Consider the following 27692-nt stretch of genomic DNA (forward strand, 5'->3'; position numbering starts at 1 on the left):
GAGATTACAACAACAGAGAAGGGGAACTGAGAAAAAAAAAGTAAAAGAAAGAAAGAAAGCGACCTTGAGTCACCCCAGATTTCGTGTATCATTTCCGAGTTCCCAAAAATCTCTATCCTCGTCGTCATGGTCGTCGTCATCATATAATATTCGCAATGCTCAATCTATCTCTACCAGCGGGGCTAGCAGCGGGTCTCGATGGTTCATTACCATATTTGGGAACTTCGGCCGTGTACCGAGGGGCCTCTGAAAGCCGCTGAATGCTAGGGATGCCAGGGGTTGGAGATTCTCTCTTGACCTGAGGCGGAGGGAGGGTTGTCCAGTTGCTGCTCATCGTATGAGTCGATCCCAGCCCTCGAACCGCCGTCTCTAGTTGAGTCCATCCACCCCACTCCCTGCGCTCCTCTTCACTGAGGCCAGTTCTCATGGCTGAGCTGAAAAGTGCGTGTCCGAGCCCGCCGGATGGAGCAGCAGCATCTGGCTTGGGAGGGAGGTAATCACGGTCATATCCCTCGGTCCAGACCCAAGATTTTGATGGTGAGGCATGGAGGTCGGATGAGACGTAAGCCAAAAGCTCCTCATCTCTAGCCAATGAAACCAAAAGGGTGGAAGGGTCCACAGGCGATCGCGCACTGGAGAAAGCATGAGGCGAAGTTGTTCGAGCTATGCGACTTGAATATTCAGCTCGCTTCACACTCAAGGTGGATGTAAAGAAGGAAAGGTATCTCCCGCAAGCAGTAGCTACATCGCGCCGCGCGTCAATCGCTGCTAGAGCTCGAATACAGGTAATGGCGTGATCCAAACATCCTGTTAGAAGCAAAAATAAGGCACAGCGGAAGATATGAGCTGTCAAAAGAGAGGTGGCTCCATCTGCTGGAGAGCTTGTTCTGTTAAGCAACGATGCCGTCTCTATACCAATGTGCATACAGCTCTCAATGGCTGCGAGGCGGTTATCAACATCACAGCTGGGATTTATATTATGGCGGTGAAGAACTAGCCGCGCATGGAATAAATAAGTGAGAGGCGCCAAGAAGTGAGGTGCCAAAGCCACGGTGCTCACAGGATCACAAGCTGGAGGGAATGTGTTCAGGCATTTTTTGAAATGAGCGTCGAAGCCGGCAAGCTGCGTAGGCGGTATCGCGGGAGACTCAGTTGCCTTCACAATCGAAGTGTAGGACCTGACGACGTGAATAACAGCCAAGAGAGAGTGCGTCAACGGCTCAGCTCCACTGGGGACTCTCATGCCATCATCTTCAATGTATTGGTCATCCACAGCGGCGGGCAGAGCAACGCTGCAGTCGGCATCGTCAATAAGAAATGGATGGCCCATCTCGGTGGCCATGACCCTGTCAAGGATATAAATTGCCCACCACGTCCTGCGGCGCATCTCACCTTCCACCACAGGCCATGTTTCCGTGTCTAGGTAGAGGCCAAGGTCTTGCCCAACACGTACTGCATTGCCCAAGAAGCTCCACGCTGCTGATTTCAGATTCATCTCGTTCAGACAAATGGTAATGAGGATAAGAGCTCTTGCGTCGTCGAGAGTGTGACGATTACACCAAGGGTCCATGGCTTTTCGCGCCGACTCTAACAGCTCGGACGGTCGAAAATAGGTGGCGGCTGATGCAGCAACTTCAGCGGTAAACAAGCTACCAGTTGCTAAAACAGCAAAGAATAGGCACAAGAACCCCGGCGGTATGCGAGGCGGAGTTGCTCGGTACAAGTCGTCAACCAAGGCTTTAAAGGTTGGTAAATGAATGATGGGAAACATTGTGTGCGCGGAAGCGTAGTAGGTGGTTAGCAGCTGTTCTGCCACCTGACGGGGAGGCAACTCAGGCACGGGTGCATCAAAGGGGGCCGGCGCCGGTAGTCGGTGCTGCGCTGGAGGTTTCCAAATGCCCTTTGAAAAAGTTCGTAGGTTCGTCCTTGCCAGAGCGAGGTCGGGAACTAGCTGCGGTCTCTTGCGCGGCCTGCTCTCGGACTCGATGGGGGGCGGCAACTGAGAGGATGATCGCTCTCTAGATTCGACGTCAATGTCCATAGAGCCATCTCTCTCCTGCAACATTCGGCGTAAGTTGTTGTTGTCCCGCTTGACCTTTTCAATCTGCTTCTCCAGATCTTGCACCTGCTTGATGGAAGACATCCTTCGATTGGTTTCCTTGGTGAACTGGCATTTGACGTTGCGACTAGAGCATTCGGAACAGCTAGTCGTCTCCGTCGCATCGCACTTGACTTTCCTCTCCCGGCATGCGTCGCAGCTGGGATCTTTGCGTCGCTGACGGTAGGCCCTCTTTTGTCCTTGCGCACCGGGAGTTCCCGACAGTTGGGAGCCGCCAGGGCCTTGACTGCTTACCAGGGAGTCGGTAGAGGCAACAGACTCGCGGCCCATGATGGAGGTCGGTGGCATGGGCGTATAAGGCGGAAAGCCTTGGTTCACGGGGGGCAACGTAGGCATACCAAGAGGCTGGGGTGGTGTCGGGTTTGGTCTTCCTGTCGCATTCAACATGCTCCCCAGGTACCGCGAAGGAGGCCGAGGCGACGTTGCGGACGAGACAGATGACGAATCGTACGACCTGGTGGAGGGATTGGGAGATCGCGGATACGGGTTGTGCGACGTTTCTGCCATGATTTCGGTGTATTTTGATCGAGTACACCAATCACCAGCTTGCAGCGTCAACAGATGTGTCGTTGTTGAATCACCGACGTAGAGTTAAATCGGTGTTGCGTTAGGCAGTTGAGCGACCCAACCGATCGGAGTCTCGGCACTAACGGGATGGACTCGCGGCTTGGGGTGCCGCGTTCGAGAGGATCTGTATTACGCCAGCCTTGGACTCCTTCTGGAACCAATGGATCTGCTCTACCGGTTGCGCCGAGTATGGGGGGATAGAGAGATGGGAAAGTTGGGGAGGTGGAGGGAAAAGAACGGCAGGCTAAGTAAAGAAACAAGCAGGTGCTTTTTGGAGGGGGAGAATAGCCAACAACGCCTCGCACTATGAGCAGATCTGTACAAGGAGTGCGCCTTGGTCGATTCTGGTCTCGTGTCGTGTCGTGATACGGGACCAAAGCAAGTCTATATCCAAGTTCAGTTGCGGTGCTGCAGTTGAAATATCCAGCTCGGAAAACCCACGGCAGCCCTCCCGTTTAGTGACGCTGTCGCTGGGATCGCAAGCCGGCATCTGGCATGTGCCAATTGGGGTCACGATGGCGATTACGCGGTCTGCGCTCGAACAAGTGAAACAAGCGGTACTGAGCCGAGCGCCCGGGACCAAGCTTTGCGCGATGCTGAAGATGACTGTGGACGCTGGAGTTTGGAGCCGGATGTTCGACCTGCTGGCGATTTTAAGTCTGCGACTGCGACAGTGGCTGTGATTGCCGAGATGCAAGCAATGCCGCAGAAGGGAAAGCAGGCCTGGTATGTGAAGGAAGTGCGAGTAGAAACAAGGCGGAGGGGTGTGAAGGAGGCGGCGACTTGATGCAGGTATATCGGCCCCAAGCGGGTTACTCTACTGTACAACAACCATGTGTCTGTATCAGTCAATGTGCTCATCCGTCATCCGCCGTCGCTCTCCGCCCATTAAAGCAGATTCGGAAATATATCTGGATTGGCAGACGTGGGGCTGGTAAGGCCACACCCTTTAGAAATTGACCCGGCTAGGGCAGTCGAGATCAGCCAAAGCCCGCTAAGGTGTTTCGAGCTCCAGCTGGGCTGCTCGACTAGCCATGGAGCATCGCATTGACTCCAGGGACGGCAGCACCCCGGTCGTGATCAATCGGGCCTGCTACCGGGTCTCTCTCTGGTCATATGTCATGCCGCGCCGCGAACCACCACATACGAGCACTTGTACACTGACTTGCCGTTCCCTGTCCGGCCTCTCTTTGAGCATTTCTATGCTTCGTTTCTTTTCTGGCTGTGCAGTTGGTCACTCAGAGGTAGTGTAGCCATCCATCGTTGTCCTGTCCTCTGGTCCCAGGAACAAGAGTCGGCCTAGGCCCTCTCTTGGGTAGGAATTCGAATCATGTTCTTGGTGAAGATCCGCAGCAGGAGAAGAAATCAAACTACTAATAGAAACTGGAGAGATAGCTCTGTTCGCAATCTCCAGGCATACCTTGAAACGTCAAGGCCACCCTGAACCCCCGCCACCCAAGGCGGCAATAGGCGAACAAAAAGTTTGTACGAGCACAACGAGCCACTTGGGATGGTTGACAAACGGCGAGTCCGATCCGACAGACGACTGGGCATGCAGATGGCAATATTGTAATCTATACGACAGATTCTAGGTGAAATTAACGAACCATAAAACCATGGTAAGGATACCCTCGCGTCTCATCGACAGCAGGCCTTGTACATACCTCTCTAAGAAAGATGCAGAGCGAAAAGAGGCGTGTTAAGACCATCCACCCACCATTTCCGCCAAGCTTCACACGGCATGTGGCTCCCTCTGGGGCCGAAGCCGCCTATTTCGGGACATGATGTGCACCAGTGCTCCGTAGACAGGGGGTGGTAAGCTTTTTAGCCATTTTTTTCTTCTCGATGCCGACTGGCCACCCTAGTCTCCAGAGAAGATTTGCTCTTGGGGAACATGGCCGCACTAGTGAGATATCCGGTTACTGTTCTGTGCCTGGTACGGGGCACACCGCATATCCACACGCGTTTGCTTGGACGCTGTCCAGATGCTTGCTCGGCGGACAATCATGTCGCTTGCATGCCGCGTGGCCCGAGGTCCCCTCCAGGAAAATCTGATATAAATGCTCGTACCACTCAGACAGTAATCGCAATACTAGCCGTAAACTTGGGGGGGCCAGCGCGAGCGAGCAGTACTCGTACATGGTGGTCCCCGTTAAATTGCCGCGATTCATACTCCAGCTTATTTTCTGCCTTTGTGTCGACGGTGCCGTCATTTCAGTGTGGCGGGTGTGGAACAAAACTCTCTAGTCAACCTTTGGCGTCTCTCAACTTCAATGTTCTGGAACATTGGTACTGTACAAGACGACTCTGGTGTGCCCGCATGACGAGTGGGAGATACTGTTAGTGGCAACCCCGCAAAGTAGTACGGATTCTTCCGCCGTGGTTGTGAGGCACTCGCTCTTACACACAATCCGAACTTTGAACAAACACTTCCGACAAGGACGGAGGATCCCCCTGTCGTGGCTCGAGCCGGGGCGAGAGTTGAATCCACAGCTAAACCATCCCTCGCCTGGTTAAAAACGGATGGAATAGCGCACTGTGTGGCTCTATGCTAGCTTGAAGAACTCACCTTCAGAAAGAAGACAAAAGTCGGGGTCCTCGCATGAAATTAGGCTTGCATTTGCCCTACTACTGGCTCTAGCGATCAGGCGCGTGGCGTCAGAAGCGACCAGGTCACCACTACACTGGCTTGCACTCCAGTAGTTGCCGCCAACAGATGGTGGGCGACTCCAGGGACTTGACCAGTTCGAGGACGTTCCCCGAAACGCCGGCTGTGATCCTGACGGGAGCGATAGAGTAGCAGTAGGAAGCAGACCAGAAGAAAGATGGAATGACGCTGTCCGAATAGGACAACCCTGCATGTTGCCCTTGAAGCAGGCAGAGCATCCCGAAGAAGAGCAGACAGTATCAAGCATCAAGCCCTAAAGCTTGTGCGTGTGCATGCAGATGGTGGTTGGTTCAAACATATACAGTCGATGCCACACCGCGCGTGGGCGCCAATCGCACGGATGTATCCGCAGAAGGCGCCGAGAGGTTACGAATCTTGAAAGCCACTGCTTTCAGGCTGTGGAGTAAACATTCGGTTTGGAGCCGAGGGAGCCGCCGGCTGTAATACGAGTAATGTTGAAAATACTCCGTGCTCCCGTGCGAGTGTACTTATCAAATGTAGTACATTCTCCATTCCCCCGTGCTTTATCGTCCTCACTCGTGCGGAAAGATGAACAAGGATGATGGCCGGCTGTCGGGACTGAAGTAGCTTTCCGGATTTTCCTGACTGTCGGTCTCCCCTCCTTCTTTCTTATGGTACCATGCATGGGCTTATTTGTCCCTGGCCTCGCTTTGTCTCTGTCTCTCTCTGTGATACTCCTTCTCTTCTCCGTCCAGAGGAATGATTTAGATTTGCAAATCAGAGATGAAGTAAACAAGACGGTCAAGAACATGGCTGAGGTCGTTGAGAATAACCCCGCATCAAGCGGCTGCAGAAGCGGTTTCATGACCTACTGTATAGCATGCTGTGTAACTCTGGAGTAGGGCCCGAGGCGCCAGATTGGAGGTGAATCCCGGGTGCCGGGTCTTGGTAAGCCAAACAGAGCACTTCAATCGACCCTAACCATCGAATTCGGCTTCCGTGGCGGCTCTGCGGCAATGTACTGTACAACAAACATGAGCGAAACAACTTGTGGCGCAATCCTGGTACAGCAACAGATCGGGAGTCTCCGGAAGATTGCACATTCACTTGTGTTTCGTGCTGCAAGGAGGTTCTTGCTACCGTACGGAGCACACGCTCGTAAAATGGAGTCCCTAGATGAGCGGGCTCTGTGGCGACTAGACTGAGCCAATGCTAAGGGAGCCAGAGCATGGGGCATTTATGGCGAGGGCGGAGAAAAAGGTTAGCATGAAAGATAGCACCAAGATTGATCCGAGAGCTTTCGTTTAGCTCTTTTCCGAAGACCGAGAACAGCAACAGATTGCGTGCTCTCGAGTAAGGAGATGCTTTTCAAATCTCACGACATGGCGATTTCAAAACATCTACAACAGTTGTCAAGGTCTAAGGATGCATTTCTTTGGATACGCGTATATCATATCATAGCCTGAGATGGTATGCGAGGCGCTGCACGGAAAAGACTCAACGGGTTGATGATTGACCGAAAGTTTCTGCGAGCCCGAAAACATGGTACGCTCGGTGCGACGTGCAGAATCGAGGGCAAGTCGTAATTAGCTCGCATATCCGCTCGGACTACTCCGTCCAGGCTGCTGCATCAAGGGGACGTGGTAGAGTAGTATCGATTGTGGGCTATCATGGTATGGATAGTGCGTACTCCGTGTCATTGCTGCAAGTGACACGGTGTCCATCGCGTGGTGTCTGGCGGCGGCGATGAGGATGATGATTGCTAGTATCGACCTGGAACACCACCCTCCATATCCACAAGGGCAATCTAGGTACGTCGAAGCGGCCGCGCAAATGGATTCACAGTCGTAGCTGGGCAACAACGCCGAGAATGTTACTAGCGAAATGTGAAAACTGACCAAATCCCAAGGACTGTGAAATGGACCACGCGGCAGGAGATGTCGGGGCCATCCAGCAGTCCCCGATGAGCAAACGAGACGGAATCAAGGGTATGTGCAGCACTAGTAGTAGAGGCCTTTCCTGTATCGAAAGTTCAGCAGGTCCCCTGCTGTTCATCTGTCACGAATATCAGCATCCAAGCGTATTGTCTTGTATTTCGTACCGGGGCTGCTGAAACGCGGTTTGTGCTGCCAAAGTCTGACTTTGAGGACTCACGTACTGTACGGTACAGCACTCGTCTGTCTCTGTCTCTGTCTCTGTCTCTGTCTCCCTGTTTTGCCATCGCTTCTTGATGGCTTTCTAGAGGCATGGATTTGTGACTGTATTCTTGCTGTCAAGAATGGATGTCTGCGGTTTGTTATACGAGGATGGAGTCGCAGGAGCTCTGAATACTGTGACTGTCTGGATACCTGCTAATTTTGTCTGTTCCTGTAATGCCCCTGTCGGAGAGAGCAGGACAAATTCCTACAAGAGGAATGAAAAGTCCCACCGCAGAGTCAACGTCATCCCGCTCTCGCGATCACACCTACCCTGGGCCTCGAGAAGGCTCCTCCCGTGACTTGCTCCTGCTTCCTTCCATGGTATTTTCTTTTTAGACGCGCTTCTTCAGGCGAGAAAGTGCGAGTGCCTGCACGAGGTACATGGTCGGTGAGCAGTACCATGCGCTTGGCATATGTACAGTACAGGTACTCGTAGAAGCTCATACAGCAGGTTCCCGGCACCTGCGGAGTGTTACTTAGATGCCGCAGGGTTGCGTGGTTGACGGCCATCAGCACAGATTTGCAGGGTTCCACGGAACGGAACCCAAGCGATACAGTACCTTAGACTGTTATCGGAGCTCGCAGCATCAAATTCGTAATGACACTTCGGTAATAGAGGCAGTCAATGCCGAGCTAGCACGTACAGTAAGGCATGATACATGATACATGATACGGACAAGGACCAGGTACTTACAGACGGAGCATCTTGCACTTGCAGGGTTGGCAAGACCGCACGTGGAGGAAGGCGCCGACTCGTCACTTTTCGGTCAAGGCAGCAGGCACGCGGAGTCCCGTACCGGACTGGACACTTGTACAAGCACTCGACTCGTACGAGTGATCCGCCAAAAGGTACGGAGTACTCGTACTGCAGCACCTCCAGCACCTTCACCCGCAGACTGCCAAGGTACTCGTACTGTATTGGGTACAAAGGACCACAGGCATGAGCATGATATGACACCTGCACCTGCACCTGCAATATTGTGGCAGCAATGGGAAGGCAGGCATGGCTCCCAGAAAAGAGATACCACTGAAATGTACTCTGTACGTGTACTCTGTACGAGTACCTGAGCAACAACCTTGAATATTGACACCATTTACCGTCTTGACTCGTGCCTTTTCCCACTCCTGTGAATGTTTTAAGCAGTAGTTCCAAGTTCTCCGCACTTGGCGCTTGGACTTCATCCGGATTAACTGCAGACGCCTCATCTTGCGGTCTACATTCAGTCTACGGTGCGTCATACCAACCAACGGCGGCATTTGAGATGCCTGTGCCAATCGCGCTGTCTTGGTTCTGGCCTCTTTAGCTCGCCAGTGATCTGCCAGCTAGCCTCGTGCGAGAACCTAGCTCAAATCAAGTCTACAGTACGGAGAACTCAAGCAAACAAGCACGCTCACACCCCCAAAAAGCCCGCAATCCAGTGTCGAAAATGGACGAGTGCGCAGCCGCTAATGATCAAATCGAGCGCTACGAGTGTCTGTACTTCGTCATCGCCATGGAGCAGTGGGTTCAGCAATGTCAGTAGTGATCTGCACAGCTGCAGGCGAATCACCGAGCCGGGGTCGACATCACCAATTCGTCCCTCCATCTTCTTGGTCAACCCGTCTAGGCAATCCCCCTGGTATCTTGAAAACTTTTGCCCACGAATCAAGAATTCGCAGCGACATGGCGGCCTCCTCTCCCGCTACTTCTATCGAGCCATGCAGCAGGCCTTGTTTGCGTGTCTCGACCGCTCATTGAGACGATGTTGTAGTTTGTGAACTCGGCTATCACGGGGTGCAAGGGGGACAAAAGAATCACAGAAAATATCGACGAGTATGTTTCATACCACAGATGATGTCGCCTTCGGGTCAAGAGCTTTGAAATAGCATGTTATAGCCTGGATAATGACGAGCCATGCTGAAACATTTCAGGGTTATCTATCAGACACTCTCCAGAGGGCGGAGAGTTGGGTGAGTATGTTTTACACTGGCCTGTGCTCCGAGGAGACTTTGTGTGGGTACGAGCCATATCAAAGTACTCCGTACGAAGCACTGTCTTGTGGATGAAGATGGGGATTCAGTATTACACCAAGACGGATCTCTCAGCGGCTCGCGTCTCGCCCCACCTCTGGAACAACATCTCCTTTAACTCGAAACGCCGGTCTTTCGGCCATGCGGCTGAAGGCTGGCTGCAGGGTGCTCTCAAGTGGAAAGATGGTCTTTGCTTCCAGAATATTTCGCCAATTCGTACCACGAAGCCCTCCGCCTGTCTGTGAGACATCACGCGGCCCGCTTCTCTTTAGGCCGCTGACGATTCGGCTCCCGGTTCACCACTGCCTTGCTAGCCTTCCTCCTCCGACTTGCAAGTATACGAGTATGCGTGGCAGTCAACCAAGGCTATTGGAATAGCAATGCGGTATGGCCAACCACCTTCTTGCTGAACCATGGCCAGAATGCCCAGATAACACGTATGTATCCAATGGCGAGAGAGCAGACTCAATGCGAATGCACGCCGTATTACGGGGCGGTCAGCGCGCAACCTGAGGAGCTGTGACTTTACAATAGCTCATGAGAGATCGGCATCACACTTTCCTATATTGGCATCCGGTGTCCAGGCGTCTGGATCTACACTGAAAGTCGGCTCCCTCCGGAGAGCAAGACAAGGCCGCCGTCAAAAATCACCCCACCAGAACCTGGTCGGATGGCTAATCAAGCCCATGGAGCCGATGTGCGCGAACATACTGGCCAAGCCAGCCAAACAACAGACATAGACATGTCTACGAGGAGACATATGCTCGAATTCTATTCTTTCGTGCTCAAGACTGCGTCAGTGGGTAACAAACGATACCACCAGACGACCGTTCTCGAATATCGCGGCATTCACATGCAAGTATATTGCTGACTGGCATGGCCGCCGAACTCAAATGATGATACCCCGACGCCCGTGGTTCTGACATCTGAGCTCTTGTAGGACGTCCCGTACGGAGCTCGGGGTCAGCAGCCTGGGGCCACGATCTTCTCTGTGCAGGCAGCCTTCCGAATGGTTTAGCGCCAGCTCGCCCATCTGTTTGGGCACAGCGCATAGTATATCAGGATAAGACGAGAGGGAGAAAGATGTAGCCTCCGCCCTGTCTGAAACGCCCTCGCTGCATGGGATTGTGTACTCGTACAAGCGTACAAGTTCCATGTTTACGAACCACGTGCAGCGGTGTAGGTATATGCCCGTGGTGAGTCCCGACTTTTTTCTATCCTTCTTGGCGCTTGACTAGAACGGTTCTGGTTATCCGAGTGAAGTGTTGTCGAAAATGTTGCCCTGAAATTCTTGCTTGTTGATCCCTGACAGAGCTAACCTCGGATTCCGGAGAAGTGAAAGGTGGCGTTATCACAATTATCATCATGGAGGAGGTCGAGATGAAACCAGTTGAAGCTCCTCGAAGGCTAACATAGGTGGCTGATCTAGTTTCCCCTTGTCAAGACCCTTGGGGAAGGGCTACGTTGTGCTCTGTATGCTTGCCTCCAAACATTCGAGCTGGACAATGTGGCCATGCCTGGCCACGCCTGGCAAGCCACCAGCTCTGCTGTGATAGGGAATTAGATTAGGCCACACGGCTATCTAGCGAGCTAGCACGGAGTGCTCCGTACTTCTGGCACTAGTGGTGGTAGTGCTACAAGCCATGCTTGCGTCTTTCTCATCCTTGCCGCGTCCCGGAAGCCTGCATGCACGGAGTACGGATAAGTGTTGCAAGAAGGTCTCGTTTGGAGCCGAACCGGGGTTACCGAGCTACAATACAGCCTTTTACACCCACATTCCGGCTAGACAAAGAAGACAGGCGCATTGTCTGCAGACCCCTCCAAGATCCTTGGGCAAGGTGCAGGCCTTGAGCGATTTACACGGCCTGCATTGGCTAGTACGGTACTATTACTAGTCATATACGAAAAATATTAGTTACCCATGGCGGTAAAATTCTGGCAGCGTTGCCTAGAGCTGCATTTGTGCGGGACAGAGGACGCAAAGATTCCACTGGCGCGAAAGATGCAGCAGACGCGAATGCCGGGACCATGATGGATATCAGTTGGTGTTCCGAAGGATGAACTACTTGTTCCAGCCCACAATCTGAACCGTAGGGCCATGACGCTGATGTTAGTCGACAACAGCGGACCTCGGGCCTGCAAATCTGATAGGCTGCCCCCATCGGTGGAAGGGATGCCGACATCTATCCGGAAATGTTGGAATCAACCTGACTATATGGGGGGTAGTCCTTTCGTACGAGTACAGTACATGCCGTCCGAGAGACGCATGAGTTGAATTGGGGCCAAATATGCCTCCTAGCGTCGGAGTCGTGGGACACTGTGGGGGAAGCTCAAGGATTCCCTGCTTCTGCTGGACATCCTAGCCAAAGCCGGGCGGCTAGCTAAGTAGACTCACAACCTCCGGATGCTGGCGTCCTGGGGAGATGGCTTCTCTGGTGGGCTAGATTGCTTTTAGCATTCTCGCTGTGGGTTCAATGGGACTCTTCGCGATAGGGGCCCTCTTGATACCGCACGTGCGACTCGGCTAGAGCGCCAGCTTTTCCCGAAGATGAAGGCTTCTACGAGCCTTATCACTTGGCGGCAGATATCCAAATTAGGCTGTCGCTGGAGCTAGCAGGAAAGGGTGGCCGCCTTTTTGGCCTTACAGCTCTAGCTGAAAGACATAAGCTCCCGTGGTAGCAACCGAAGCTGGAGGGCTGCAGTCGCCTGACATGTCCGGGGAGGGTGGCTAAGCAACAGCCGTGCCAACCTAAAGGCACCCGACATCAAACAAGGAAGTATATGCAGGATGGCGCTCCTGCGATACGCCAGCGGTCTACTGGCGCAGTACGAGTATGGCTCAAGGACAGGACGCATTGATATTACGAGCACTCCGGAGCAGTTGTGCGAAGGCGAGCTGGGCTGACGCTTGAGCTGATTGGTACTGTACGGGAAGGGGGTGTGCAAGGCTTCCCCAGTCCAGCCATGTTTGCCGATTCCTCATGTCGCAATGGACACCTTCTAAGGCCAAGTTGCCTGCTGTCGTCGGTCCACGACTAAACAGATGCCCATGTCCGAATTACGTATGCTCACCGATTCGTTAAGCGCCTGTGATTTCGGAGAAAGCTTCCGTGTCGTGCTGTCTGCGCGCGGAGTATTACACGGGAGGCCCTCCGCTTCGACGCCAGAGACGCTGACTGCAGCCATGAAGGTCGCAACGCTAACTCCTACCTGGCCTTTGCAGGCCCAAGAGGCCAGCACGGCACTATCTGTCGATCGTCGGCGAGTGATGCGGCAAACGGCTGCGGCAAACCACGGCGGCTTTGCCGAGATAATGCTACTGTCGGAGCATGTATACCTGGACGGAGGACGGAACATAACCAGGCTAGTCTTTTGTTGGGGTTGTGGACAACATGTTTCACCTGACTTGGCACGGGGCTCGGACTCTTCATACAATTACGAAGTGCGGAGTACGAAGAACGGACTTTAACTCTGTGCCTTGGTGCCAGTGCTTCCTACCATGCTAGGTTAAGGCCGTGGCCCCCACGATACTGCTTGGAGCGGGCTGTTTTGTCGTTTGCTATTGTGGGAAGATGTCCTGTGGAGGGCTTTTGAGACTTGTTTAGCCCGTCCTTTCAGCAGTGACTAAGCTTCCCACTATGGGAGGTCCGCCTGGAAAACGATCCAGCTTGCCGGAAATGTTTTGCGGAGTCATACATCTTCACCGAGTCTTTTCCAGACTTGCCGCTTGGGTGTTTGGACACCTGATTCGTGCCAAGCAGCTGCTCTTACTAATGAATACCCTCGGCGGCGTTCGGCTCATGTATCGATGGATTGGATCTCACTGCAGCCCCTCAATCGCGGGGACGAAGAGATTAAATAGTATCATCTCGGTTTACCCACCGCTGGGCCTAGGCACAATGGAGTGGAATGACGCAAGTGTGCAGGAATAAGGCTTACGAGTACAGGTTAATGCTCCGGACTGCTCTCCAGTAACACCAACATGATACTACCTGCATGTACTCCGTACAGGTACGAGTATGTACTCGTACGCGTGATGGCGGCAGATAGGGGGGCTCTGTGAAATCCGGAGCATATACGAAGTATTTTGTGCTCCGTATCTACCGATTAGCCAGCGCTCGCATTTTAGCTCTCAGGCACGCGTGGCCCTGAAACAACGATTTCAGTCTAATCCGGGAGTGGCTGCCGACTGTTGCGGCCACCGGCTGGCAAACCGATCTCGAAGACCAAGATGGACTCGATGCATGAGGTCGGCTCACTCCTTAGGGCATGTCTCGGGTCGTCGGACAATATTCCTGTCAGCAGATGGTTCAAAGCGTCGAAACCTAGCTTACCCCCTGATGAGATCTCCGGCCGCTGTCTCGACTTTTCGCGCCATACGAGTCCAGTACATACAATGTCCGGAGTTAACTGCTAAGCGAGCCTGCCGTGTGGGCGGACTTACTCGTGCTTTGGTCGTACAAGAATAGGCGTCGTGATTTGTAAGAAACCGTCTCTCTCTCTCTGTGTGCCTGATGTTTCTTGCACACCTCTATTTGCCACCCGCCCGTTGTTCTTTCGCAGTGGTTTCTTCTTCTTCTTCTTCTTCTTCGCAACCCATGGTTGGAACAAATGACTTGTATGGCTGGCTGCGAGACTTACCCCCCCTTACATTGTTGCCCCCGTTCTTATACGATAACCGTCGGTTTCTTGTCATGTACCTGCATGACATTATTTCGAGCATCTTCTCTTGGTCATATCTGACAAATGGAACTCTCATTGCTTACTTTGTGCCGAGTCGTGCTTATACCAACACGTTCATTTTTGTTCAACGCTGGAGTTTTCGCCACGCTTATTCACTAAGAAGTGGCCTCCTACTGCGTACTTTTCTAAGTAGGCCTATGTACCAACAAAAATCGGCCGAATCGCTTGTGATACACCCTTTTTCGGTGGTGATCTTTGCTGAATAGGGGGTGGATCTACTTACGATGCCAGCTATGGCATCATTATCTTTAGCCCCCTAGAGTCAAAATGAAGTGCCCGTATTCGTAGTCTTGTAGATTCGAAAATATACGTAAGATGGCATAAGAGATAGTGTCAATAAGACTGATGCGCATAATCATGAGTAGACAGAGATAGTCAATAAGTTTAACGCACATAATCATGAATCTATTCACTGTCCTGCCCCAAAAGTGTATCGATTGCCAAGTCAAGTACCTAAGGAAAGAAAGAATCTTTTGTTCTTCGCCGTAGATGAAATATTCCCACTCCCTTCCTATCCCTAACATCATCAGAGCAAACAAGAAAAGAAAAAAGGGACAAAAGTAAATCGAAAAGTTTAAAAATAAAGTTTAGGCATATCGCAGAAGAAACAATTCTGCTCTTTATCCACAATGTCAAAGAATCATGCACCGTAAACCTAGCAAAAAAACAAAAGACAAAAACAGTAATCTGCTCGTCTCGTCTTCTCTCTATTCAACCCTCTGCAGTGTCCATAGCATCACCCCCCGTGGTCGTGGAAAGCTTATCCTTGGACGCCTGAATCTTCTCCTGCCGCCACTTCTCAATCTTCTCCTTCAACTCCGTCTGGGGAATCGCGTCCTCAATCGTCATGGGCTGTCTTGTAAACGGATCCTTTGGATCGCTCAGCAAATGCTGCACAATCGTGGACCGGTCGACAATGTGCCTGCTCGGCAGAAGCACGGGGTCCTTCATCAGCTCTCCCATGATGGGGTCCTCAAACTCGGGCGGAATGTCGCCCAAGTCGAGCTCGGCCTGGTCTTGTATCTCCTTGGTCTCTGCAAACTTGGCCTTGAGCTTGTCCCACCGGGCAATGTCTGCGGGGTCCTTCTGGTGCTTCGACGAGAGGATCCGCGAGACGCGGTCGAGGACCTCTCCCTTGTATGAACGGCCATCCGCAGCGACGGCCTCGATAAAGACCTTGGATGCACCAAGGTTCAAGTAAATTTCGACAAAGTCGGAGAGCAGCTGGATGGGCCGGAAGTGATACTTTTCCCTGTTAGAAACGCTCAGCTCGGCAGCAGCCCGCTTGCCAGCCAGCGTCTCAAGATTGTAGTTCAACATGCTTGCCAGACGCGACACAATCTCGGGCATAGTAAAAGCTTCGCTTAACGTTTTAGTGAAGAGCTTCATCATCTCGAGCGTTTCGTTGGCCAGCTGCATGTAGGATGTTGCTTGACTTCCCAAGTTCTGCAGCTCTTCATCCTTCTTCTGTCTGTCCTCTGCAGAGAGGCTGCGATCCTCGAGCTCGCGCTCAAGAGTACGCATCTTGGGGAATTTTGTAAATGCTTCATCAAGGACGTATGTGGTATCGTTCAAAAGCATGTTGACAAACTGGACAAAGAAGCCTCGGTTCACCCTGTAATGTTTATTAGCCACATGTCAAACGTTGAACAAAACATAATGTCCCAGAGCTTTTACTTACTTGCTTTCCTTGATAAGCTGCTGTCGGTAGACGTCGTTGACCCACACACATTTGATGACCTGGAAGATTTCGTATCGGATATTGAATTTGTCGTAGAACTGTGAGTTGGCTCCCGTGGACTCGCACTCAATGTAGAATTTCATCAGAGCGTGCAAGAGGTAGTCGTTGGCAAATTTAATAGAGATGAGCTGGTCACCTAAAACACCTCTCTTGAGATGCATAAACGGCCAGGTCCCGGAGAAGAGCAGAGATACCAGTGAAGACTTGAGGTAGGGGTTTTTGATCTGTTCGGAAGATCGAAGGAATGTGATGCACAGGGCAATCATTTCTTCGCCCACTGCACTAGGGAGAATGGTAGGTAGCCATCTGTCGCGCAAAGAAAAATTTGTTAGTTTTGGCAGTTCCCATTGGGGACAAACCAGGCTTACCGGAACACGAATTTGAAGTTGTCGACGATGTTCTGAAGCGTATACTCGGGGAGATATGCAAAAGCGTCAGAGTGTCCTATCTCGATGGGCAATCTAACAGCAACATTAGCACTTTCTCTAGATGTAAATTCCGAGAGCAGGGATCGCTCAAGTCTTACTTGATGGTCTCAGTCTCAGTTCCAGGCTTATAGTCGGATCCGGTGGCAATCCGTAGCAGCCATACAGTGACATATCGCATGAACCGCAAAGATGTGCTCTGCATCCTCTCGTCAAGAAGAACACCCTCAATCGAGTACTTGAGAGCTATTGTCTTCTCCAATACATTGTTGTGGCGTTTCAGCGTTTCCTCAAACAGCCTCAGCTGATGGGGAGCATTCGCCAGCTTGGGGCGCTCTGCCTCCATAGCTTTAAGGTGCTTCTCCAGGTATTTAATTTCGCGGTCCAGGTTCTTAAGCTGAGAGTTGAGTGCCTCGCTGCCGTAGTGGTGAGCAGCCAATGTCAAAAAGAAGGCCTCGGAGATGAAGTTAGACTCCCCATCCTCCTTTTCTGCGTAATATTTATCGGCGGCAGCTTGATCAGCGTTAAGTTTGGTCTCATCGCTGATGTCGACACGCGGCTGTCTTCTGAAATATCGTACGTCAATCTTGTCAATTTTGCTGAAATCGTTCTCCATGAAGGGCTCGCAGAATCGGTCCAAAATTGTCGTCACGTTCATCATAAAGCCATCTGAAGCCACCTCCCGGGGATCAACCTGGATGGCTCTCCGCTTGTGGTTTGTGTTTAAAATGTATGCAAACCAGTCTAGTGTACGGTTTCTTGTATCAGGCCCTGCCCGAACAAACGCATTGGTAATAACGAATAAGTCATCTTGGTGCGTTCTCAGCACCATTCTCAGAGCGTCTTGTGCATTAGTAATTCGCGCCTTGTCTAGAGTGCGTGATCCAGGGAAATAGCTCTTGATCACTTCTGGTTGTAAGGGAGATAGACGGAAGAAGGGGCCTAGGATAGTATTTCTCTCGATACTGTGGGGAGATAGGGGGAGCTTGAAGCAAGCGTGCTTTGCAAGATTAGATACCAGGACAGGGAATCGTGCGTATGTTTGCAGCGCCTGCAAATATCAAGCGTCAGTTCATCTTGTAGCTAGCGGTGGCGATCCCTGTGCTTGAAAAAGAAAAAGAACAACCGACCTGAACATAGGGTTTGTATTCGTCGCCCATGGACAACCCCGCGAGCTGTGTACTGAGCTTGACCATTGCATCGTTAAAGATGGCAGGAAATGTTTCATCATCGTCGAATCTCTTGATTGCTTCCTTGATAAAGTCAAAGCATATTCCACCCTCGTCCACGGGACCCCTGAGGAGATAGGGAGCAATAGTGTCATGCTCTGGGTTTGGTTCGCGGCTGAGAAAAAAAGCATCAGATATGAAAACTAATAGGGGCATCCCTCAAATCACATGCAACTGACCCATATAGCACCGGCATGGTTACAGCAAAGAGGCAGTTGCTCATGCAAAGGCGCTTCGACTCCTCGTGAAGTTCAAATTTGAAGCCACTCGTTTGCTTGTTCCCCGCAGCCGCCTTCACAGCCCTCTTCCAACACGGGAGGAGATACTGCATCAGCGGCTTGTCAGGAGCCCAGCCGCTGCATGCCTCTATAATGGCCTGATCCAGGTTGTTGACGGACAGCTTCAGGGGCTCCCCAGAATCATTCAGCTCTTGATTCAGATTCGGGAGAAACGTCAGCCGGTGGTTGCCCTGGTTGCTCGTCATCCGGTGCGGGTCGACAGTGACGCGGAAGATCTGGCTGAGCACTCTGTCGGCATAGTCTTCGTCTGATTCGGCCTGGACGGGCGTGGCTTTACGCGGGGGCGGCGCTGAAAGGACGTCGTCAACTTGAGAGGCGGACCTCTTGCGAGCAACACGGATAGTACCTGTAGGTGTAGGGCTCACGGACTCGGCCGGCCTGCTCGACCTCACGCCCAGCTGCGCAAAGGGGTTTGAAGCCGGCTGGGCCGCCGGTGTGATGGTGATTTTGGTCTTGCTCGAGCTCGAGTCGTCGGCCTCGGGAGCGGGAGCTGGTGATGATGTCGAGCTGCCAGCCTCGGCGGGCTTGCTCTCTGCGGGCTTGGGGACAACCGGGTTGCCCAGCTTGGCCAGACGCCGTGCCCGAATCTGCATTTACCGTTAGTCCCTCGTGCACATCACAGCATCACTCTCCGGCGAATAAAAGGAAGCACGAGACGGCCTTACCTGCTCCATCTTTTCCTTATCAGGAGCGTCAGGCCCCGCGGGCGAGCTCTGATCGTTGGGATCCATGGCGGAGATGGAAATGGCCGTGCCGAAAAGAGGGAAAAGTCACCGAGATCCAACACCGGCGACAGGGAGATGATGAACAAAAGAAAGGGAACGGAACGCCAGTTTGCGGTGACGGGCTGCTGAAACGTAGAAGCAGGTGGAATGGCGAGGCTGACAAAGATGCAGTCCAGGTCCAGGTCCAGACCCCACGGCCGTGGTGGAGAAGAAGTGATGTCGTTCAGTCTGCGTCCTTGAGAGCGCTGTGCGGGGCCGCTGCCACTTGCTTGCTAGCGACCGGCTTCAGTGGCCAACCCCCTGTAAGTGACGCTAGCGGGTGTTGGAAGTGAGCACGCCTTGTCAGCGGCTGTACTGTAGCCTGTACTGTAGGCAGATGTTGGGAGAGATCAGATCAAGGTCACGATCAGTGTTTGGCTGAAATCTCGTGCCCAAGGCTTAGTAGTGGAGGTCCTTCTCTCTGGCTCGGTGTTGGTCAAAATTGATCCTATTGAATCCTTCTGGTTTTCTTTGGCTTTTAAATATAGGGCGATGAATCATGGTAACAGCGCATCATGCTTTGGTAAGCGGCTGCTGTCGTCTTATTCGTTCGCTCAGAAAGCATGTACAGCGCCGATTAGTATGAGGTAGCGCAAGGCATTCTCTGGCCGCTTCTGCCTACAACCTTAATAAGCCAATATGAGACAAGAAACTCTAGCTTAAGAGACATGAAGGATTATTCGCAGGACAATGAGCTGGGAAGAAGGCAGCGAAAAGGGGAAATGTAATAGAAGAAGAAGAAGAAAATCACAGCTTTCTGTATTTAGATAATCGGAGTCAGCAACTACAAATTATCGGCGGCTTTGCAGCCCTACTTTTCCATCCTGCCCTTACTAGTACTCGTACAGCTCTAGGCTTGCAGCAAAACTCCGCCAGCTCAGACAAGCATATTATAACTCCGTTGCCTCAAAGTAAATTTAGTTAGGTAGTGCTATATAAGGTACTCGTATGAGACCCAATAACTTTCAAAAGTCCGCGGGCGGGGATTGCCAATCGCCGGGGACTTGCGAGATCGGATCGGCCTTTGTAGAGACGGGATTTAAAAATATGAGATTCAGTCTTCTTCCTGCTGCGGATTTCTGCTTCATCCCAGCCGCACCCGATTCACTCTCGCTCCATCTGCATGGCTGGCGGCGGAGTTACCAGCAGTCAGAATAACGTAAGCCAGGGGGGTCATTAAGGTGCCGAAGAGAAGAATAACTCTCCCCATTTCTCCATTCTAGGGAAAGAAACGCAAGATGCGGCGGGACATTATCATTTCGAATTGCTAGAAAACTGAAGCAAGAGGTCGCCCCTACAATGCTTGTAGTCGAGAGATATAAAAACAAACCCAGCAAGTTCTCCTAGTTTTAGACGCCGTCTTCGATGTAATGCTCGGCAGTAACCCGTGTTCATAAACGCAGCATCGCTCCAAAATGTTCCATTGCTAAACAAACAAGAAAATCGCTATCTATAATCGGGGAAGGTCAACATCTGCGGCCGATGATCGTCGTCTTTGCCGCATCATGGGAGGCATCGGCTCGGGCGGCGGCGCATCCGATCCCATCGACGTCGGCCTTGTTGTTCCACTTGATGTTGGTCGTGCGTGGCCCCCCTCTTCACGAGCGCGGTTGAGGAGGTAGTTGACTTGCATTCGAAGCACATTGTTGGTGTTCCGTAGCTCAGCAACCTCTTCCCGAACGGGCATGATCTGGTTGACCATCCACATGCTCTGCCGAGCTTCGAGATGGCTCAGGTTATGGTGGACTTCTTCAAATCCGGCATCCAGGTCTTGCATCGCCCTGGAATCTCTGAATTTTGAATCGCCCGGTCGAGTACTTGGCCCAGCAACCAGATCGAGACGTCGGTTCATCTCCTCCTGCTTGGCCCGCAGATGACGGAGCTGGCTTCCTAAGCTGCCATATGTTTCTATGAGCTCCCGTTGGCTGCGAATGATGGCGCCGGATGGTGAATCTGGATGGAAAGGGCAGGAAAGGGCATGAAGCTCTTGGTGTTGCCGTATAACTCTCACTGGGCAGCCAGCAGCTTGAAAGCGGCACCCCACCTCGATGGCATCGCAGTCCAGGTTTTTATGGCCGTCCTCTTGCTCGCGAAGAATTAGCATCCAGCAGCCCGCGCACCGCGTCTTGCTCTTAGGACACTGTAGCAGATGAATATCAAGATCAGCGTCCTCGATGATGGCGTCGCAGAACGTGCAGCTGTTCTCTTGGTGCTGGCACTTGTCGTCTGTCGCCTTGTAGCGGATTGTCTTGGAGCATTCGGCATCAGGACAAGGGTATTCTCGGAAACTGCACTCCATGGTTGCGTGTCGCTCCACCACCTCTCTCCTCATTTCCTCCTCACAGCCTCTCCCGTGATGAGGGCATTTAACGATCAGGTTATTGAGCTGCGTTCGAATCAGTCGTATGGAACTAGAGCAATCTGTCCACAGCAGAGCCTCTCTGTCGATTGGACAGGCACCGCCCGCGGGGCTCGACGCCATGCTTCTGCGTAGGCATCGATAGCAAAAGGTATGGTCGCACGGAGTCGTCACAGGGTCGACGAGGGGGTCATGGCAGATGGGACATAGTAGATTCGGGTCAGGGTCGGTGACGTAGGTGAGCGCATACATGTCGAGGATGGCATTGCTGCCGTAGCGTCTTGGGATATCTAGGGATGATAGGTGCGGCTTGATCTGTGGCCCCGGGTTGGGCGTTCTCGCGGCGTAGTATTGCGAGTGTATGCCGGCGTATTGAGATTGCATGCCGGCATCGAGCATGGGCGTCTGGCTTGGGGGATCGGAGGTGACCGAGTACACGTCGGGCGAGTATCGGCCATTGTTCATCAGTCCGTCAACGCCATGTGGCATGGGGTTTCGGCGCGAAATGCGTCGCGCATTCGTCCGGTGGTCTCGAAATTCCTCGTCGCTCGAGTCGGACATGGTCACCGGCGGTGGCCAGCCAAGTTCCGACGACATGTTGTCGAGGTGAGTCTGTGTGCTGGGGAGTGATGGGGGTCCAAATGGAATGTAGTCGTCTTCATCTCGTCGCCGCCGCTGAGACGCCGAGGACATGCTGGCAGCCAGGCGAGTGAGGCTAGGCTAGAGCGAGCTGGCTGGGGCTGGCTGGAGCTGGAGCTGAATCTCGCGCTGATGCCGGTGCTTGTGCCGGTGCTTGGATCCGCAGAGCACAGACGGACGAACGGACAGTCGTGGAGAGAGGCAAGGCGAACAGAGGAATGGAGTTTTGGGTGTCAGGCAACGAAACTGTGCTTGAGGCGCCCAGATAGAAGCCCCTCAAGCATGAGAATCAGTCAAGGCTTCCCTGTAACGAGCATCTGTCAAGGGCGATGCGATGCTCATCCAGTTTAGCTGGTGGTTTGATGGAGCCAGATCAGCCGAGGGCGATTTCCAGTCACGATAAGATTTAAGAGGGTCGGGTACCTACTAGTCGTGCCTAGCGTTTCCGAGGCGGGATTGGAGTTGTTTACACTGTTTACAGCGCTTGATTGTTTTGTTTGGATACTTTGGATTTGGATTTGGATGGCGGTGGCGAGTCGGCGGGGTAAATAATTTACCGCAAGGGGATGCAAGCATTGGCACAGCCTGTTACTCACGTTGTACAACAAGGCGAATGGATTACGTGGTATCGGGTGTGAATTTATTAGTCGTAGTTGGTTTGGTTGTGGTTCAAAATGTTGAGATTCTATATTAAGGTACATGCACATGTACGAGGTGCCATTGGATGCTGGAAGGGACGCTGGGAATGCGGCATGTGCAGGTACCGGCAAGTTTCAACTGCGTGCAACCATCCACCAATAGATTGTTCGCCCAACAACAGCACTCTACCACAACAGCACCACTGCTTCAATACTAATGGTTGCATGGGTATCCCTGATTGCAACGTACTAGGCGGGTACACAAATACATCCACATACTCGAGCTCCGCTGCCATCTTGGAAGTGCTGCTACACGTACGGAGAGTTACGGTAGAAACAGGAATTACGAGGGGATTACGAGGTTGATTGTTGGTGGCTTGGATGGATTAAAGTCTGCGTAAATAGAATTAAAAGTTCCTAAGATACGAACTGTACCTATCTCATCTGGGTAGGTAGGAACATGTATCCTCCCATCTTCAGGATTCTCTCAGCAAGTCCGTTGAACAAATGCGCGATTGCGCTGTGGTTCTCGGCCAGCCTTCTCGATATACCGTAGTTTTTGTTTAATGGGTCTAAAGGATACCATGTCCTATCTTCTTCTAACATCAAGTACCCCAATGGTTTACCAGCTTGAGAGCCGTCTTTCTCGATTAGGGGCAACCACAACGTTATTTCTCGTGGGAAGGAGAGGGTCCTGACAGGTTGACAAAGCATGTATGTGTAGGTAAACCACATGCAGTTACCCTTTGGCCCTGGTATTTGATCTTCGATGCCCGAATCAACCACCTCACCCTATAAACACATCCCTGAAGCAGGTATCGTCCGATGGCACTGTTCTCCTTCGTAAATCCTTTTAACGTTTGGGCGTTGTTTGCAAAGACCCTTTGATAGTAATAGTCACAAGTTCTTCGGATGGGTTCTTTCTCTTGCCGATACCTAATAAAGATATAGACGAAGCGGGCTCTCCTTCTTGCTATGTACCGCTTATCTCATATTGCCTAATACAAAGGCTGTTGGCTCTAATTTGCAGTTTGCTTTCAGTGTAATCATAACAAGGCTCACGAGATGGTATATTTAATACTACCAGATGATGTTGATTAGGCAGGCGCACTGCAGTAAGCGTAAACAGAAATAGCGAACTTAGGTAGATCAGACTTGGAAATATTCCCCTGCTGGGTTTCTCAGGAACAACCTTTTTAGCGTTTACCAACTTGACAATGAATCACACATTTCGATACAAGGAATTCTGTATACCATGCAGCCAAGATCAAAGAACAACTCGGTTCACAGTTTCGTCGGCAGTACCACGAACGTCGAACGGACAACCTCTGCTGCTGACGACGGCGGTATCCAGATGTGGGACACTACCCGTGGAGTTTTCAGACAAGTCGCTTTGCTAGAGGCCAAACGAACTTTGGAATTTGCCGACGGAGAACCAAGGGTGTCAGACGAAGTTCTGGCCCATATGGTCGGCCAAGCATTGGCCTTACATCGATCCAACAATCCTTTATATGTCGCCGCCAGTCCAGAGAGGTAAGTTCAAAATCCACAGCCCACAATACTCAATCCTACAACCAGACTCGCCTTCTGTAGTCGATCTTTTATACTTATACTGGATGTTCTTATTAGGACAATAACAATCCTGGCGAATGCATATTTTATCAAATTTTACACGTTCGAGTTTCCTCAAGGATATGATGCAAATTACGAAGGCCAAAGCATGACAACTCCTGGATGTCATCTGCACGTTTATTCGTCAACGTGGCTAAATATCCAACGGGCAGATCATAGAAGAAGATTTGTCGCACATTTGTCGGCAATTATCGCTTGGGCCAATAGCCTTTAAATACTGATGGAGAAATCCCTTGTGGAATCGGCTGGTGGATTGGTGTTTTAGTTATGAATCGCCGAGGAAGCATGGCTGGAATGCTGTTTAGCGGCACATTAATGCGGACTCAGCTACCTTGATGAGAAGGTACAGTTAGACTTCTACCTACCTAGTACTATAAGTATCGTAGCAAGTAACAAGTCAAATACCTTGCAATTCATAGTTGAACTACTCAGATGTGCTGTACATGAGTTCACGTATGCACTTCCCCTGTATTTACTCGAAACTTGAAGAGGCCAAAACAAGGGACTACGAGTGCCATACGAAGTTTCTATGTCATGTCTGATGTGAATATAGAAACTAACGGTATCTTTGGTGTAGCCACTGACCAAGGCAGCCGAGTAACAGGCCAACCAAAAGGCGGATACTCTCTGCAAGAAGTACACGAACAACATTTATTTTCTACCTCCTATTTTCTATCAAAATGACTGAAAGTGTAAGTAAGATAAGGCTAGAGAGATCCTCAAGCAGCGACACTGTGACTACTATAGCTTCGCTGAGTGAAGAACTCCATTGATTCTACGGCGGCTGTTGGACTGAGGAACATTTCGATATGGAGGATTCATTAGGAGATGTGTAGTTCTTGTGCCCCAAACTATCGCCTCGTTCCAGTTCAAATACACATCATCCAGCTATTACGGCCTTGAGAGCATCTAAGTATAAGTGGAATAGCTCGTCTTCATGTTACTTGAGTGTGACCCCCGTGAACTATTCAATACTCGTAAGAATCCTTGAAAGTCTGATCTTACAGCAGACAGCTGGGAGCTAAAAACTCAATGGATAAATTCACCCCCTTCTATTGCTTGTCCTTTTCCTTTTGTTTCCATCGGAAGGATTTCCATTGGAAGGATCTCTATTGGGAGGATTGTCATTGGAAGGATCTATATTTCTTGTAACTATCAGAGCGGAAAGCCGATCACGAAAGGTAAGAGCAGGCTCAAACGGGATCGTGAAAACCTCAATAGTGATGGGCGCCCATGGTGGTGGAGCGACAGTAGGAAATTCGAACATGTCCAACAAAGAAGACGGGAGCTCGGCCTTGAAGAGGTGCATACATTCTGCAGATTCAGACGAGGTCAAAACATACGACTAGATCATTCTCTTAGTCTATGCCATGTTAATTCTCTTCGCCATAGACGTACCGGATATGTCTTCAACATAGGTAGGAGTTCGGGTCTTTCCCATTCCACATGGCCCCACGTGTTTTGAGCGAGAGCAATCATCAGCGCCGCGATATATGGATCCTTCAATGGGTTTTCCGGGCGAATCTTTTTCAACTGAAGACGGCTTATTGCTTGCATAGGAAGGTTACTAGAGCTGTATTTCGGAAGATGTACTGATTTCTCTCGAAGACCTTCGACAAAATCACGATCGATATATGCAGCAACCGGATAACTGTTTAACCAATCGACAGGGTATGGATAGAACAAAGCATGGCAGCGAACAGACGTTGTAAGATCATGTGGAAAAGCAAAACTTTGCCTATCATGGATCAAGAATTAGTTGATGTTCGATAAATGGCACTTCACCTCAAGTATGAGTAAGGTAGCTCTCAAGAACAATTCTGAAGGGCGAGTACAAACCAAGGTGTGACTGCAAATGGGCCTTGCTCCTCTTCGAACAAACTACGAACGCAGTCTACGCGCTTGTAATAGTCATGGTACTTGTCGTAATAATCATTTATGAGAGTTAAACCAGCGCGTTTACCAGTATACTTTGAGATGCCTGGTGGCGGCGCAAGAGACGGTTCGCTGAAGGAGATCCGTAGAAGCTCAAGCTGACGGTTGGTCCAGCGTAGTGGATTGACAAGGATCCTTTCTCTGCAATAGCGACGGGCAATTCCGTAGAGAGACAAGGCATCTGGAGGAGATGAAGGCCATGGTGGTTGTGATGGTGCTGACGTATTGGTGCCCTCGACGCTTTGCTGCGAGTTGGATATATCCATATTGTGCGAGGTTCAAAATATTGATGTGTTGATTCGGGCGTTTCGTGCCAAAAGCCAACTGTGGACGTTGCATGGCGGAAGAGAACCGAAATGAATTAAAGTTGTAGTGGGGGGTTTAACGGTTTAGGTTAGTAATCAATGCGCTTCACTTAAAGTTGTAGGTGCGTGTAATCGCCAGCGGCTCTGCTTCGTGATGGCGTATGGTGAATTCCCGGTGAGCTTCTTCCTCGAGTGAATTATGTAATGAGAATGGATCGTAATTGAAGTTTCGCCAATCTAGGCCCTTGCCATGAGCGCATTCGTATTTTACCTGTCGACCCGTTTCTTCAGATGCAACCCGGTGTCAAGTGGTACTGATAAACAGGCGCAACTGTTTGACTCATTCCCTTGCATTGTCCCAGTCGTCGGTTGCGCAAACCCGTCGTCCTGCCAGCATAAATATACCTACCTTAATACCTACCTCGTAGTACTAACCTACTACCTACCTAGTAGTAGGTACTCAAGTATGCAACGAAAGGGATGTAGAACGCTTGGATTCGAGATACTTACACAAGCGTTGCAATTTGACCTCGCGTATCCTCCTTCCATACCTTAGCTGCCGGCTTGGCGCTGTTACAATATGCACCCTCAAGTTCAATATACTCATGTGGTATGTAAATATTGCAATTATTCACGAGAGTCTTTTAATATACATGTCAGCTTTCAGGCGTTCAGGTAGATGCTGAATTGATCTTGGCATCTTTCTGCTAGGAATACGGAATATTATGGACTGAATGAAGACTTCGATAGAATCCCCTCTCTGAAGACGCTCTGGCTATTCTTATGGCACTACTTAAACGAGATAATACTATTTAATCTGAAAGCAAGCGTCTATAGGTGATAGAAAGAGGAAACAGGACACAATATTATACGGGCATATCGGTATCATGATCAAGCTCTCTGCTCTCTTCCAAGTTAGAAAAAATGTATTCGAGACCATCTGTCTTGATGGCATGCCACATCTTGTTTTCTTTTACACGTTCAGTGCATGTCTACCCTAGCCTCGTTTTTGTTTTGAACTCATCTTCTATTTACATGTCGAACATTGCCAGAATATCGCTATGAACAACATAAGCTCATTGCCTGCCAAGGCCACATCTTTGAGCCCCCCGATCAAGCCGCAAGTCAATCTCGGCAAATGGCTCCAAGACTTCAGATCGTGCGAGCCTTAACCACCCCAAGCTCCATCACATTGTGGAAAAAAGATTGACACAAATCTCACCCACCCACAACACGATCGCTCAGTAGCTCCTCGCCTCGCCTCGGAGCGAACGGCGAAACGGCAGAGCTACGTCTGATCCAACACACATCCCCGGCCAAAACCCCCATGGAAACCCAACAGCAGGGCAAACTAAGAATGGGCAGTTGATTCCATCATCCTGTTACAAAAGTGGCCTATGGATTGGGCGCCCCTTTGGCATGATGTGGCTTCATGTTCTCCATAGTAAGCATTACACCCG

At 51.1% G+C, this 27692-nt stretch overlaps 4 protein-coding genes across 4 annotated transcripts; 1 reads left to right on the forward strand and 3 right to left on the reverse strand.

Annotated features, from left to right (window-relative positions):
• Positions 1–139: 139 nt before the first annotated feature.
• M431DRAFT_95070 (hypothetical protein) lies at positions 140–2626 on the reverse strand (the record flags this gene model as incomplete). Its single annotated transcript, XM_024924653.1, has 1 exon — positions 140–2626. One exon carries the CDS (start codon positions 2624–2626, stop codon positions 140–142), a length of 2487 nt encoding a protein of 828 aa, XP_024770219.1.
• A 12351-nt stretch (positions 2627–14977) lies between these two features.
• M431DRAFT_95571 (hypothetical protein) lies at positions 14978–21776 on the reverse strand (the record flags this gene model as incomplete). Its single annotated transcript, XM_024924719.1, has 8 exons — positions 14978–15881; positions 15948–16313; positions 16376–16468; positions 16534–17483; positions 17563–17776; positions 17841–18547; positions 19571–19574; positions 20275–21776. 8 exons carry the CDS (start codon positions 21774–21776, stop codon positions 14978–14980), a joined length of 4740 nt encoding a protein of 1579 aa, XP_024770220.1.
• A 1839-nt stretch (positions 21777–23615) lies between these two features.
• Positions 23616–24206, forward strand: M431DRAFT_485912 (hypothetical protein; the record flags this gene model as incomplete). The annotated part of the gene is made up of 2 exons (XM_024916337.1): positions 23616–23893; positions 23990–24206. The coding sequence occupies 2 exons, from the start codon at positions 23616–23618 to the stop codon at positions 24204–24206; spliced, it is 495 nt and encodes a 164-aa protein (XP_024770221.1).
• Positions 24207–24659: 453 nt separating this feature from the next.
• Positions 24660–26294, reverse strand: M431DRAFT_523888 (hypothetical protein). Its single transcript, XM_024920561.1, has 3 exons — positions 25832–26294; positions 25391–25730; positions 24660–25337 (listed from the first exon to the last, which is right to left on the reverse strand). The coding sequence occupies exons 1-3, from the start codon at positions 26191–26193 to the stop codon at positions 25035–25037; spliced, it is 1005 nt and encodes a 334-aa protein (XP_024770222.1). The 5' UTR covers positions 26194–26294; the 3' UTR covers positions 24660–25034.
• Between the last annotated feature and the right edge of the window lie 1398 nt (positions 26295–27692).

Source organism: Trichoderma harzianum, assembly GCF_003025095.1.
Source record: "Trichoderma harzianum CBS 226.95 unplaced genomic scaffold M431scaffold_14, whole genome shotgun sequence".
NCBI lineage: Eukaryota > Fungi > Ascomycota > Sordariomycetes > Hypocreales > Hypocreaceae > Trichoderma > Trichoderma harzianum.